At 36.7% G+C, this 13,987-nt stretch overlaps 1 protein-coding gene across 7 annotated transcripts in view; it reads right to left on the bottom strand.

Annotated features, from left to right (window-relative positions):
- KLHL8 (kelch like family member 8) overlaps positions 1-13,987 on the bottom strand; it is a 49,186-nt gene that overhangs the window by 4,193 nt on the left and 31,006 nt on the right. For all 7 annotated transcript variants that reach the window (XM_061145541.1, XM_061145540.1, XM_061145545.1 and 4 more), the window contains 6 exons: positions 13,253-13,439; positions 9,023-9,166; positions 8,003-8,114; positions 4,174-4,342; positions 3,798-3,957; positions 1,135-1,336 (listed from right to left, as the gene is read on the bottom strand). In XM_061145541.1, the coding sequence (XP_061001524.1) occupies positions 1,135-1,336; positions 3,798-3,957; positions 4,174-4,342; positions 8,003-8,114; positions 9,023-9,166; positions 13,253-13,439 (974 nt within the window). The remainder of the gene's footprint in view (positions 1-1,134; positions 1,337-3,797; positions 3,958-4,173; positions 4,343-8,002; positions 8,115-9,022; positions 9,167-13,252; positions 13,440-13,987) is intronic.

Raw genomic sequence — 13,987 nt, 5'->3', positions numbered from 1 at the left:
GCTTCATTGACTTAAAGTTTTTGACTGTGTGGAATCACAACAAACTGGAAAATTCTCAAAAAGATGGGAATACCAGACCACCTTACCTGTCTCCTGAGAAAGCTGTATGCAGGTCAAGAAGCAACAATTAGAAACGGACATGAAACAACTGACTGGTTCAAAATTGGGAAAGGAGTACAACAAGGCTGTATACTGACCCTGCTTATTCAACTTCTATGCAGAGTACCTCGTGCGAAATGCTCGGCTGGATGAAGCACAAGCTGGAGCCAAGATTGCGGGGAGACATATCAACAGCCTCAGATATGCAGATGATACCACTATAATGGCAGAAAGTGAAGAGGAACTAAAGAGCCTCTTGATGAGGTTTTGTGAAAGCTCACAGTGAAAAAGCTGGCTTGAAACTCAACATTCAAAAAACTAAGATCAGTCATTACTTCATGGCAAACAGAAGAAGAAAAAGTAGAAGTGGTAACAGATTTTCTTGGGCTCCAAAATCACTGCAGACAGTGACTGCAGCCATGAAATTAAAAGACACTTGCTCCTTGGAAGGAAAACTATGACAAACCTGGGGAGCATATTAAAAAGCAGAGACATCACTTAGTCAACAAAGGTCTGTCTAGCCAAAGCTATGGTTTTTCCAGTAGTCATGTATGGATCTAAGAGTCGGGCCATAAAAAGGCTGAGCACTGAAGAATTGATGCTTTTGAACTGTGGTGTTGGAGAAGATTCTTGAGAGTCCCTCGGAATGCAAGGAGATCTAACCAGTCCATCCTAAATGAAATCAGTCCTGAGTATTCAATGGAAGGACTGATGCTGAAGCTTCAATACTTTGGCCACTTGATAGAAAGAGCTGACTCACTGGAAAAGACCCTGATGCTGGGAAAGATTGAAGGCAAGAGGAGAAGGGGGCAGCAGAGGATGAGATGATTAGACAGCATCACCAACTCAATGGACATGAGTCTGAGCAAACTCTGGGAGATAGTGAAGGACAGGGGAGACTGGTATGCGGTGGTTCATGGCGTCGTAGAGTCGGACATAACTAAGCGACTCAACAAACAAAAAGCAACGCTTTAGTGTTCTGAAATAATGTTACGGGAAGATCCCATTAAAGCATAAAGCAAACATAAAAGTTACCTATTCAGCACTGGATCAAATGCTTCCACTGTATTTAGATATGCATTTCCATTATGGCCACCAACTGCAAAGATTTTGCCCATCACTGTTGCGATCCCCACTCCACCCCTGGGAGTGGTAAGGGCTGCTACGTAATCCCATTTGTTGCTTCGAGGGTCATACCGTTCAACAGAACTCAGAGGAGAATTATCATCAAAACCACCTATGTAAAGGAAGAATTTTAAAACAGTATTATGCTTCATAGAAGTTAACCATTAAATCTCAATTCAAAAGCTTTTGAAAGCCAATCTTTTCAAAACATTTTAGAAAACCCAAACATCTATCACTACTACCAACTCCTATTACACATTTTCTACAATTCAAGATAATTTAAGTATTACTTTCCTCAGTGTTAGGATTAAAAATCTTAAAGTGAGAAAAACTGGAGTCCCTATATTTAAGCAGATGATTTAGGAAGAAAAAAACCCACAGACATTTAATATCATTTTTCCTTAGCATCCTAGAGGCAAGCAAAAAATACTGAGATTCCTTCTGTGCATATATTACTTCTGTGTATATATTAGATTTTTAAACAGTAAGGCTTGAGATGAGAATAAATCATACTAAATCACTTGACTCGTTTAGATAAGTCAAAATTTTCCAACTGTTTCCCTTAGTACTATAATTGCAATCATAATTGCAGAGATAGTGGACTATGATTGAATTCTTACCAATTTTTGCCAAAACTGTATATTCATGCTACATTTCTCAATGCTGACAGTCTTCTCTATAGATTATCTTAACAATGTTACTTATCATGTTCCTGAGTGTTAAAATAGAGACTACTATTTTAACAGTGCTCTTTCCTTTGAAAAATAAACGCGTCTCTTTTTAGGCTCCATCTCCCTCTATGTGAGTAACAGGTCTCCTGGGTGACTAAGCCTATTTTCCTGGGACAGGAAGTGTTGATATTATGATCAGTCCTTTTAGAAACAAGGTCAGGTTAAAAGATAAATCAACAAAGTCAGCTTCTCTAATGGGTTTAATTTCATTAAATCAACTGAGATAAAATTCACTGTACAAATGTAGTCATACCATCCCCACCACAACTATGATATAAAACATTTTTCCACTACAACAAAGGCTTTAGCTTTAATTATTGCTGATGTTAATGGAGGAGATTAAGTTTATAATACAAGGTAGTTCTATTTTTGATGGCACTCTTTTTCTTTGGCTCCCTATACTCTTCCTAGGTAAGGCATATAAATCTTGAAAAAAAAGCTCAAAGCAAAAAAAAAAAAGTTCAAAGCAGAGGAACAGAAAAGTCAGGATGCAATTAGCTTACTGGACATACAGTTTACCTTCAAAGTTTTCTTATTCAAATCAGTTGTACATGGTTTAAGTAGGACTTGGATGAACAAGAGGGTTTTTTTTTTTTTTTTTGAAAGGTTCAACCTGAGTCAGTCTTATTTTTACCATGTCTGTTTTACCTACAAGGGCTCAGAAAATTTAACAAGTAACAGAAACAATGATGCTCCTACCGAGATATAACACATGCCAAGACCTATGCTAGATAGGGAGCTATGAAAGGAGCATTGGTATACTGTAACAACTCTGGGTTCTCACAGACCCTTCTTCAAATTCCAGCTTTGTCAGCTTACTTAGGCATGTGACTATGAGTAAATATTCACTCTCTCAGTTTCTGACCACCTCAAAGAGGTGCTGTGATGATCAGGCAAGACTAAAAGGGTAAATTATGTTATTTTCCCTCTTTAATACATGTAAGCACTGAGATATCCAGTATGACTTGTATTACTTGCAGATGTTTAAGTGCTAACAATATCCTACTCTCTTATCAAGTACTCTGAATTTTGTAACACCAGTTCATATTAACATGAGAGTATGACAACGCTAGTCACCATCTCTCCAAACACACCTCCTCCTATAAAGGAAGGGATTACTAATCACAATATAGCTACCCATTTACTGCTAAGGTAGTAGACACAGCTGAGATGCTTAACATAATCTCAGATTCTTAATTCTTAAAAATAGACATTATTATTTCCATGTCATAGTCCTTTAAAAGCCCTGCCACTGGAAATGTGTTGAGTGGACCAGAAATAATACTATCACTTATGAGCTGTTACAGAATCTGGGCCCCTTCCCTTGCAATTTAATAATATCTTATTATTATTCATATGCATGTTAAAGTCCTAACAAGTACTGCCTGCCCTATGGTTCCCTCCAACTCTACTATATAGTAAAAAGTCAAAAAGCAATACAGAGATGCTAACCACTATCATGAATACGAAATACCTACTGATTTGCTTAAAGTAGTCAACACAATTCCCTTGAAGATGAGAAAAACATGTCTTAGATTTACTGTAGCAAAGCACATTCAACCTGTGTCCTTACATTAAAAAAATATATTCATATTTCAATGTAATCTCCCACTTTAGACATATTTGCCACTCCTAAGTAAAAACAAGGAGGCAGAGTTTTAAACATGAAAGATGAAGATGTAAACAGAGAAGCCAGCCATGAACCTGAAGAATGCAAGAGCAGATCTTAGGACTGATTCCACTTGAGCCTAAGTGGAATGTAAGTTATGTTACTGTGTTGTTTTGTGACACTATCATTGTATGTCCTGTAAAAAATTAAACTAGAGAAAACCATTCACTCACCAACAACGTATAAGCAACCATGGAGCTCACTAACTCCATTGCCTGCTCTTCGCTGACCCATCTCTTTAACTTCTATCCACTTATCAAGATGTGGATCATACCTCTCCACACTAGACAGAGAAGCTACTCCATCATTGCCACCTACTGCATAAACATGGTTCTAAACAAAGACAAAAAAAAAAAGATAAAAACATTAGATTTTGAAATGATTTATATGCTGTCCTAAAGGTAGACCAAAATGTGCGAGAGAGCAGTATTTTGTGAAATAATCTGATGTGTATCTGCATACTGGAGATATGTATGTACCAGACCCTTTCTTACTAGGTTAGGGATGGAATACAATGCAATCCAGTGACCGAGCTGTGATGTAACCCACCACGAGAGCCACGGAGCCAACGCCTCCACGGGGAGTATTCATTGGTGCCACTGTACTCCACTGATCAGATTCTATGTCATATCTCTCCACATCATTGAAGCAAGTGTTGTCATCTAACCCTCCAATGGCATAAATCGGGCCTCCCAAGGAAGCCAGGGCAATTCCTCGCCTGCAAAAAACAGAACACACTTTTGCATTCTGATTTGTTTCCAGAAAAAAGGCAGCAAAAAAAGTGTGCTAATGCATTCATCACCTTAAACGTCAATGTGGCTTTCTCTCCCATTATTTTTCGATTTATTAAAGCTTCTGAATAGATGGCTATAGAGTTGTCAAACTGCGATTCTATGTGAACAGTGCCCTCTGGAGTTTCACACTGCATAGCCTACACAGATTAAGGGCTTCCCTGGTGGCTCAGTGGCAAAAGAACCACACAGTGCAGCAGACACAGGTTTGATCTGTGGGTCAGGAAGATCCCCTGGAAAAGGAAATGGCAACCCACTCCAGCATTCTTGCCTGGAAAATCCCATGGATAGAGAAGCCTGGTGGGCTACAGTCTATAGGTTTGCAAAAAGAGTTGGACACAACTTAGCAACTAAACAACAAATACAGGTTAAACTTAAATGAAAGAACAAAGGAAAATCCAACAAAACACTATAACTGGAGTCTGAAAGATTCAGTTAGTGCAACAGTCAACTGCAGAAGTGAGAGGTTGAGGAACTGACAAAAACGGTTTGCTAGAGAGGTCAAAGTTAATCTCATTACTAAACTCATGTAACTGCAGAGCACATTTTGTTCCAGTATTTCATCACATCACATAGAGTGAGTGAGCGACAGCCGCTCAGTCGTGTCCAACTCTTCACAACCCCATGGACTGAATAGTCCATGGAATTCTCCAGGCCAGAACACTGGAGTGAGTAGCCTATCCCTTCTCCAGGGGATCTTTCCAACCCAGGAATTGAACCAGAGTTTCCTGCATTATCAATTTTATATTACAAGCTTTATATCACATTGCTTTACTTCTGAAGGGCATCTATTTATCTTGAAACAGAAGAGACTTAGCCTATGTGAAAAGCTAATTCATCAGAATGGTGATTGGAAAAAAAATTGTATCAAAAAAATTACATCAATTTTTTAAAAAAATGACATCAAAAGTTGAACTTTTCTAAAACCTATCTGTCACTGACTTGGTGTGTACTCTGGATAAGGTATATTGTTTAAACCTGTAACTACCTTGTTTCTTCATCTGTCCATCTGAGAAAGGAGCAGACACAGCTGATAAAAGGAGTCAATACTGTAATGCACTGAGAACAGTGACTGACCCCAGTCAGTGCTATGTATTAGCTGTCGTCATCACTGGAGAGAGCTGCTGCTCTACTGACAGTCTAACTCTGCTTATCAAAATAGTACTCTGGAAAGAATTCTTAAATATAACATTATCCTTCATTTCACTTCCTTAACCTCTTTTCCCTTGAGTATAAAGCAGTGACTTATAAAATACTGTTATAAAAACTTCCAGGTGTGGGTGAACACGTATGTGCACTCTAGAACATACAGGCCTTATGTCATAAGTGAGTGTAATTCCCCTGACCCTTCACCCCTTAAACTACAAAGGCATAAAACATTTCTGATTGCTTCCTACAGCTTCCTTCATGAGTGCATTCTTCTCTATTCCACCACTGAATTGTGAAGTTCTCTAAGGCCTCTTATCACCCTCCACTCTCTCTATAGACAATCTGATTCTTTCCATGGATTTATGACAATGCTAATATATATTTCCAGACATACATACAACTTCTACTTCAAATCTGTCTGGATTTCAACCTTAACTTTAATCTAAAGTGAAACTTACTGTCCACCTCCCTGTGCTAGGCAGATTTTAAGATGCCTTTCTCCACAATATTCACTCTCTAGTTTTACTCCTGATTATGCTACATTATGTGGCAAAATGGAGATGACGTGAACGGGCCTGATTTAAACACATAAGCCCTATAAAAGCAGAGATGTTTCTTCATCTGGTAGCAGAAGACAGGTCAGAAACTCAAAGAACGGGGTGGATTCTGCAAGCTGTTTGCTTGTTTGAAGATGGAGGGGAACACCTGGAAAGGACCTAAGTAAGAGTGGCTTCTAGGAGCTGAGTGACCCCTGGCCTTCAGCCAGTAAAAACAAACTCTGTCCTTCAATCGCAAACAGCTGAATTTTATCCATAACCTAAATGACCTGGAAGCAGTTTCTTCCCCAGAACCTCCATTAGAGTCTACAGCCTACACCTTGATTTTGACTTCTGAGACTGTAGGTGGAAAAGTCGGTTAAAATTGCTGGACTTCTCACCTATGAAACTGACATTACGATATCCATTCTCAAGCATCTTTTACTTATGTGGTGCTAGCATTATTACCCATGTAATTACGTCTATTTGTATCTCGCCTTTTAGAATGTAAACTCCATGGAGGTAGAGAGACCTTGGCTATCTTATTTACTGCTGTATCTTCAGCACTTGATATATCTTGCAAAGGGCACTTAAGTATTTACTGAAAAGTAAATTAACCCCTAGAGATGCTCTGTTAGGATGATGGGTTTCAATAAAACTGTAACTTGAACAAACACCAGTATCCATTCTACTGAAAAGATAAAAAAGAAAGGGGAGAACAATATAGAAAGCCATTTAACACGTGAGTATGATCTTGGAGTGCACACTGAAACAACCATTTGGGGGGATACAAATTATAAAAGCAAATAACGTGAGGAAATAATTGTAATTATATTATTCTGTATACAGTTGGAAAGGTATGGTAACGTTCAGGGCATATTTTATAAGACTAAAGAAATTCAACTGCTATTTTGATAGACAAGTTTCACTCAATTCTCAGCTAAAAAATCAGCTTAGCATGATAAATAGGCAAGGATATAAAAATTAAAAATGTATTTTAGGATTTTCTCCCCTTTTTTAATTCACATGTTTGAATTTAAACTATTGATTTGTAGTTGCCATGGAGCATAAATCAAACCCTACTAAAGTATTAAAAGGTCATTTATAGATAAGTAGCATAGCAGCATATGTTAAGAATAGGGTTTTTCCTAGTAAGATTCCTTCTCCTCATAAGTGGGAAAAGACGACCAAAATCTTTTCACGTTTCCATCTAATTTTTCATATTTTTAAAATTTATTTTTAATTGGAGGATACTTGCCTTATAATATTGTGTTAGCTTCTGCCATACATCGACATGAATCAGTCATAGGTATACATGTGTCCCCTCCCTCCTGAACCTCCCTCCCACCACTCTAGGTCATCACAGAGCACGAGTTTTGAGCTCCCTGCATCATATAGCAAATTCCTACTGGCTATCTATTTTACATACAATAATGTCTATGTTTCATTGTTACTCTATTTGTCCTTCACTGATTTTTCATATTTTTACCACATTAAAAAAACTCAGTTAAGAACACTGTTAAATTAGTCAAGAAGAGAAAATTAAATGACAGTGGATCCCCATGTACAGAATTCAGTTGAGAACCTCTACTACATAGGAACTCAACTATTTTTTAATCTTTTCTGAAAATCTAAAATTATTTCAAAATAAAAACTTAAAACAACAAATGCTCAGGTATAAGTCAGAATGATGACAACCATTATCACACTCAAAGACATGATTCTATTCTTGATTCTCAGGAAAATTTCTAAAATTAGAGTCATATTGGATGCTTTAACAAAATGTGTTTAAGAAGGTATTTAAAGTTTCTAAAAATGTAAAGAATGAAAAATTAGCTCTTTCAGTTACAGGAAGCTTTATTTTCCACCAACAAATAACAATAAATGTCCACACTGATCTACCTCTTTGTGTTCATTGATGCCTTCATCATCCATTTATTAGTGAGAGGATCAAACATCTCCATGCTACCTAAGTGTTCATTGCCATCATGTCCACCCACTGCATACACTTTACCTGTCAAGTAGAGAAGTATTTTCATGTGATTCCAAATAAATTTATATATTGAATATAAAATTAAAGTAGCATGATAAATTAACTTTTAACAAATATTCTTCTATTCAACATTATGATGTCACTTCAGTAGTCAAATGAAAGTAAATGTAAGATTCTACTAATAAAACGTCTGAAAAATTCTGTTTTACAATAAGTTATTTAAATGCTCAAACAGTATCCTACCACTAGGTTTCTCAACTTTTATTATTTATTAGACAAAATCACTAGTCATCCTTGCAAAGAACATTTAATAAAATGAAATGCTTTTATATAAATAAAGTATAAAACCCTTAATACATCAAACCTTTTCTAAATGAAACAAAAATTGGAACTACTACATACCAAAATGTTAGCCATAACTAGGTGTTACAGATGATTTTTATTTTTTATTACAATGTTTTTATATTTCCCCCAAAGCATTTATAATTTTTATAATCATAAGTGATTTTTTAAAGTCTCCAAATAATTTATCTATGATTCTGCAATTAATCCACTTTTATAAATTAAAAAAATCCTTATTTCAAAAATAATAGGGTGGGTATACATGGGTACAGAAAAAAAGCTGATATATACTTACTATTTGGGTTCAGTAAATATTTTTGTTTAGTTTGGTTATTTTGTGAAAACTCAGAAAAGTTTAACTCCCTTTTCCTTAATACTCATCTCCTATTAAGCATTTATATGCAAGAGACTGTACACAGAGCATCTTTGGGCAAAAAGTTAAATATTCACCACCCAAATAATTTATTGATGTATTGAAACATATTTTACAATGTAGGAATTTTCTTCAGAAAGAAATTCTCAAAGTTCAAATATTTAACAGGAGCACTGTGAAGACACGATGGGATTTCACCCAAAAGCAGACCCACCTTCCACTGAGATTACACCCACATGTCGCCTTCGACTGTTCATTTCTGGTCCAAAGAACCAACTGTTTTTGTTGATAGAATAGCATTCAATACTGCGGAAGGGGTCACCTGACCCACCTCGACCACCTACACAAAACAGCACACCTAAAGGTAAAACCACAAGATATAGGTTAAAATCACAGCTCCCTAATTTTTTTTCTTACAGTTAATTTTATTTTTATCTTTTATTTTTGACCTCGCCACACAACTTGTGAGATGTTAGTTCCCCAACCAGGGACTGAACCCAGGCCCTTGGCAGTGACAGCCCTGGATCACCAGGGAATTCCCCCTAATTAAAAAAATATATATATTTTAAGGTGTAGAAAGAAACTTAGGAAGTCAAAATTTTGATTAACAGGAAAAAAAAAAAGTTATTTGGGTAGCATTTAATATCACTATACTACTAAAAATCTAATTTTAAATTTTCCCCTGATTTGAACTTCTCAAAGAACAAGATCACTGACTCAATGGACATGAGTTTGAGCAAACTCTGGGAGATAGTGAAGGTCAGGGAAGCCTGGTGTGCTGCAGTCCATGGGGTCACAGAGTCAAACATGACTGAATGACTGAGCAACAAAAGGATTAACATCAGTTTTCCCTGCTTGCTAACGCCCCTCTACAATACGGCTGAGATCCTCACACACTCTGAAAAGCTGCTCTTGTTAATAAAGTGACAAAATTCAACAAGTTTGTAATTTCTGACTGAATACAACATTTGATATACTGATCACCCTGTTTTTTGGAAACTCAACTCTCTTGATTTCCATAACGTCAAAAAGTCTCTTTTTCTCTCCAATCATTTCTCTTTCTTATGTTTTCTATGCTTCATTCTTAGCCTGCTTCTCACATATTTCATACTCACAATGGGAAAAGTTCAATCCTTTGACTAAAATTTCCATCGTATCATAATGCCTTCCAAAATACACTTCTAAGTCACGTTTCCACTTGGTGTCCCAGAGGCACCTCATACCCTACACAGAAGGATCTTCCTTCCTCACCCATGTAAACATCCTCTTCCTTCCCTGAGATGTACCTCCCTGTTATCCGCACTGCCACCCTCAGTTCAGAGCCTCATCAGCTGTTACTGCAAAATCCTGTTCTCTTACCACTCAGTGCTCTTTTCTGCTTTCAGATTGTCAACAGAATAATTCAAAGGCTCTTTCAACAGCCTGTCATACCTGTATCAGTAGTCATTAAAAATTTTATTGAATGCCACTATTTAACTGTTTTAAAATGGTGAACTGTACAACAGAAACAAACATTGTAAAACAACTATACTCCATTAAAAGCTAATTTTAGAAGGTTAAAATGGCAATTTTTATATGCATTTTACCACATTGTTTAAAAAGAAAAAATCAACACTTTATTCTCATTCAGAATCACCAGGAGAACTTCATAAAACACAGATGGCTGGGCCTGACCCTTCCCCACTCCCAAGAGTTTGATTCAGTGGGTTTGGATAGGTCCAAAGTTCTGAATTTCTAAAAAGCTCCTAAGTGAATGCTGATGCTGTTGGTCAAGAGGCCACCACCTGCCTCATACTATGAGAACCTCTGCTCTACTAGATAAAGCCTTAGTACAGCATAATGGCCTTGCGGGGTCTATAACCCGATTCTCTCTCTTACCTTAATGTTCAAGCTCCTGCATCAACCCATAGAGTGATCATCTTCAATGCTCTGAGAGCAACTTTTGGTAACTACCATTCATACTGGCACCCAGAAAAACAACTATTACTGAAAACTAAGACTGGGGGTTACTTTCTCTATAAAACTTTTGCTGGCCCTTCTAAAATAAAAATAACCACTCTTTTTGCTTCCCTCTCTACTTTGTGATTATATCAAAGCACCTATAACACTTTATTGCATTTACTTACTCATTTGTCTATTTCTCTAGATCAGACTGAAAGTTCTCTCAAAATAGGAATGGCTATGTTCTATTTTTGTTTGCATTTCTTTTTTTCTTAATACTATTTTAAAAAATGATTTTTATTTATTTATTTTTGGCTGCACTGGGTCTTCGCTGCTGTGCACATAGGCTTTTGTGAGTTGCAGTGCCTGGGCTTCTCGTTGGGGTGGCTAGTCTTGTCCTGGAGCTCAGGGCGTGTATATAGGGCTCCAGGGCATGTAGGCTTTCAGCAGTTGTGGCCCAAGGGCTCTAGAGCTTGGCCTCAGAAGTCGTGGTGCTTGGGCATAGTTGCCCTGCAGCCTGTGGGATCTTCCCAGGCCGAGGATGGAGCCAGTGTCCTTTGCATTGGCTGGCAGACTCTCAACCACTGGACAGTACCAGGGAAGTCCTATGTTTGCATTTCTAATGCCTAACTGAGAACCTGGCACACATAGACGCTGAATAAATGTTTGCTGAACTGACTGCATAAAATGAGTGACCAGAACTGCTTGTGCCATCTTTTTCAACTAATTCAATATTTTAAAAGTTGGAGAAATTTAAAGTTGAAAGAGACTTTAAAGATCATGTAACCAAAATTATTTATAAATAAATTGAAACCTTCAGAGATTATGAAATCTGCCCCAAATTACAGATGCTTAGTGGCACAGCTGGAATTACAATCCAAGAATATAATCCCAACTACCAATTAGATTTTATTTAAGTGGACCCTAATATTTCAGCTATATAGATCATCCAGGAATATGACATGGAATGGAAAAAATTAAAATGAAGATCAGGACACAAATCCTTTCTCCATTGTTCCATGTGGCCCTGTGCATTTTTTCACCCTCTCTGATTTTTTTTTTCCTTATCCATAAGACAGAGTAACACCATCTTTCTAATAAGGATCAAATCCTTCACTAAGTTCTTGCAATCATGTAAGAGATCATGGATATGAGGGTCTAATATACATTTGGCATATAATATAGACTGCCAAGATCTTTGAATTTACATCTGAATCTAAAGAATTAATCACCTTAACCCTTGAAATAGGATTCACAGCTAAAAAAAAATTACACTTCAAAAATTTAATACTTGGTATCAACCTATAAAGAGGGAAAATAAATAAGCCATCCTTTTCATGTTACACTAATTATTTAGAAGAACTATAGACTGGTTCCAAATTGGGAAAGGAGTACGTCAAGGTTGCATACTGTCACCCTGCTAATTTAACTTATATGCAGAGTACATCATGTGAAATGCCAGGCTGGATGAAGCACAAGCTGGAATCAGATGGTTGCATGTCATCACTGACTCAAAGGACATGAGTTTGAGCAAGCTCTAGGAGATGGTGAAGGACAGGGAAGCTTGGTGTGCTGCAGTCCATGGGGTCGCAGAGTTGGACACGATTGAGTGACCGAACAACAACTTCCTCATAGGCAGATCTACCACGTTCAAACTTACTTCATACTATTTAGATAAAATCCCACTATTCATGATCATGTATTGCCTTTTTTTTTTAAGGTTATTTCATGTATCTCTTTATTTAATAACCCCATTAAGTCACAGCAGATGTACAGGAAGTCTCTGTTCAGACTACTGATTCCTAATTCATAGACCACACTTATTTCCCCTTGTCCCAGAAACATATTCTTTATGAAGAGTAACATAAGTGAACATAGACTTATTTTCTCAGGAAAACATAAAAGTCTGAAAACTATGGCAAATAAAGGCAAAACTACTTGCCTCTCAAGTATAAAAGCTTTATATTCTAAGAGTCTAATATAGTCTATTATACTAACATTAGATGTATTTAGTACCTTGTTTTGCTGTGGTGAAATGAAAAAAACAAATATTTAAATATATAACACGTATCAAGCTCCATGCCTGGTACCTGTGATACAAACCTATTAAGATACTTACCTGTCTTTAAAGGGCTCAAAACATGTCAAGTAAATTTCAGTGCAACACAGTGAAAAAAGCGCAAAGCAAGTGTCATTTAAGCAAAAATGACAGAGGAACTAATTCTGCTTAGAAGAAATCAAAAAGACTCTCAAGAAAGAGATATTTCAGCAGACTCCTCAGAGTGTATATGTTTTGTTATGGCTTTTTAAAAAATTGGCTTATTAATAAAACTATCTGAAGTCATGTATAGTAAAAATTCATATATAACCTTATTTGCCAATTACTATTTTAAGACAATTGATACTAAATCATCTTACAATTAGGTTTAGACATTCACAGAACAACCCTCAAAAAGAACAAAACTCCTTCCAGCAGAGTTGATAAAATGAGTAATTTAATTACCAGCAGTATGTTTCCTTGGGGTAGTCCGAATAGAGTATTCGAAGTCAGGTACTGCTCTGCTACTCAAGTGAAGGTGGTAATTTCTTGCTTCATCTAATAAATCTCTACATTTTAGATTTTGTTTGACAATCTGTTCTTTTGCCACAACACCCATGAGAAAGTCAACTGGCAACAGCGGCAAACGAACCTAAGATCGTGAATAGTTGCAGATATAAATATAAGTTGCAATTGGATAGCTCATTCTCTACTTTCACTGCAGCAATGTTCTCTTCAAATCTCATTTACTTTCTAACATGTGAATGAAGTTCACTGTGCCAAGTTCTAAAGCAATTCCCAGTACTGGTCGGTACTAATGAAATCAGATTATATGTTAACTATATCCTCCCCTTTAAACAGATTTAAGTAGATTGGATAAAATAATTCAATTGTCTTAATTCAAGCTACTTATTCACTTCCAAAAATGGTACTGTCATAATCGTAAGGCCCCTTGCTGTTAAAGAAAACGTACAATCAAAACACAATTATGCTGCTATGTTTGTTTGCCTTTTAATGCTAAGACCAAACATATGGAAATGTGATTTCTTACACACACACACACACACATGCTCATATCTGAAGCAAACAGGTGTTGTTTTCTTCAACTTGAAAGGTTATACTCAGGAATAATCCCCTTCTTTCAGTAGAGGCACTCACCATTCTTCTCTTAAAGATGCATTGACTGTCTAGTATATTAAA

Source organism: Dama dama, chromosome 6 (assembly GCF_033118175.1).
Source record: "Dama dama isolate Ldn47 chromosome 6, ASM3311817v1, whole genome shotgun sequence".
Lineage (NCBI taxonomy): Eukaryota > Metazoa > Chordata > Mammalia > Artiodactyla > Cervidae > Dama > Dama dama.
Note: the sequence above shows the minus strand (reverse complement) of the source record. Positions and strands in the feature narration are given on the sequence as shown.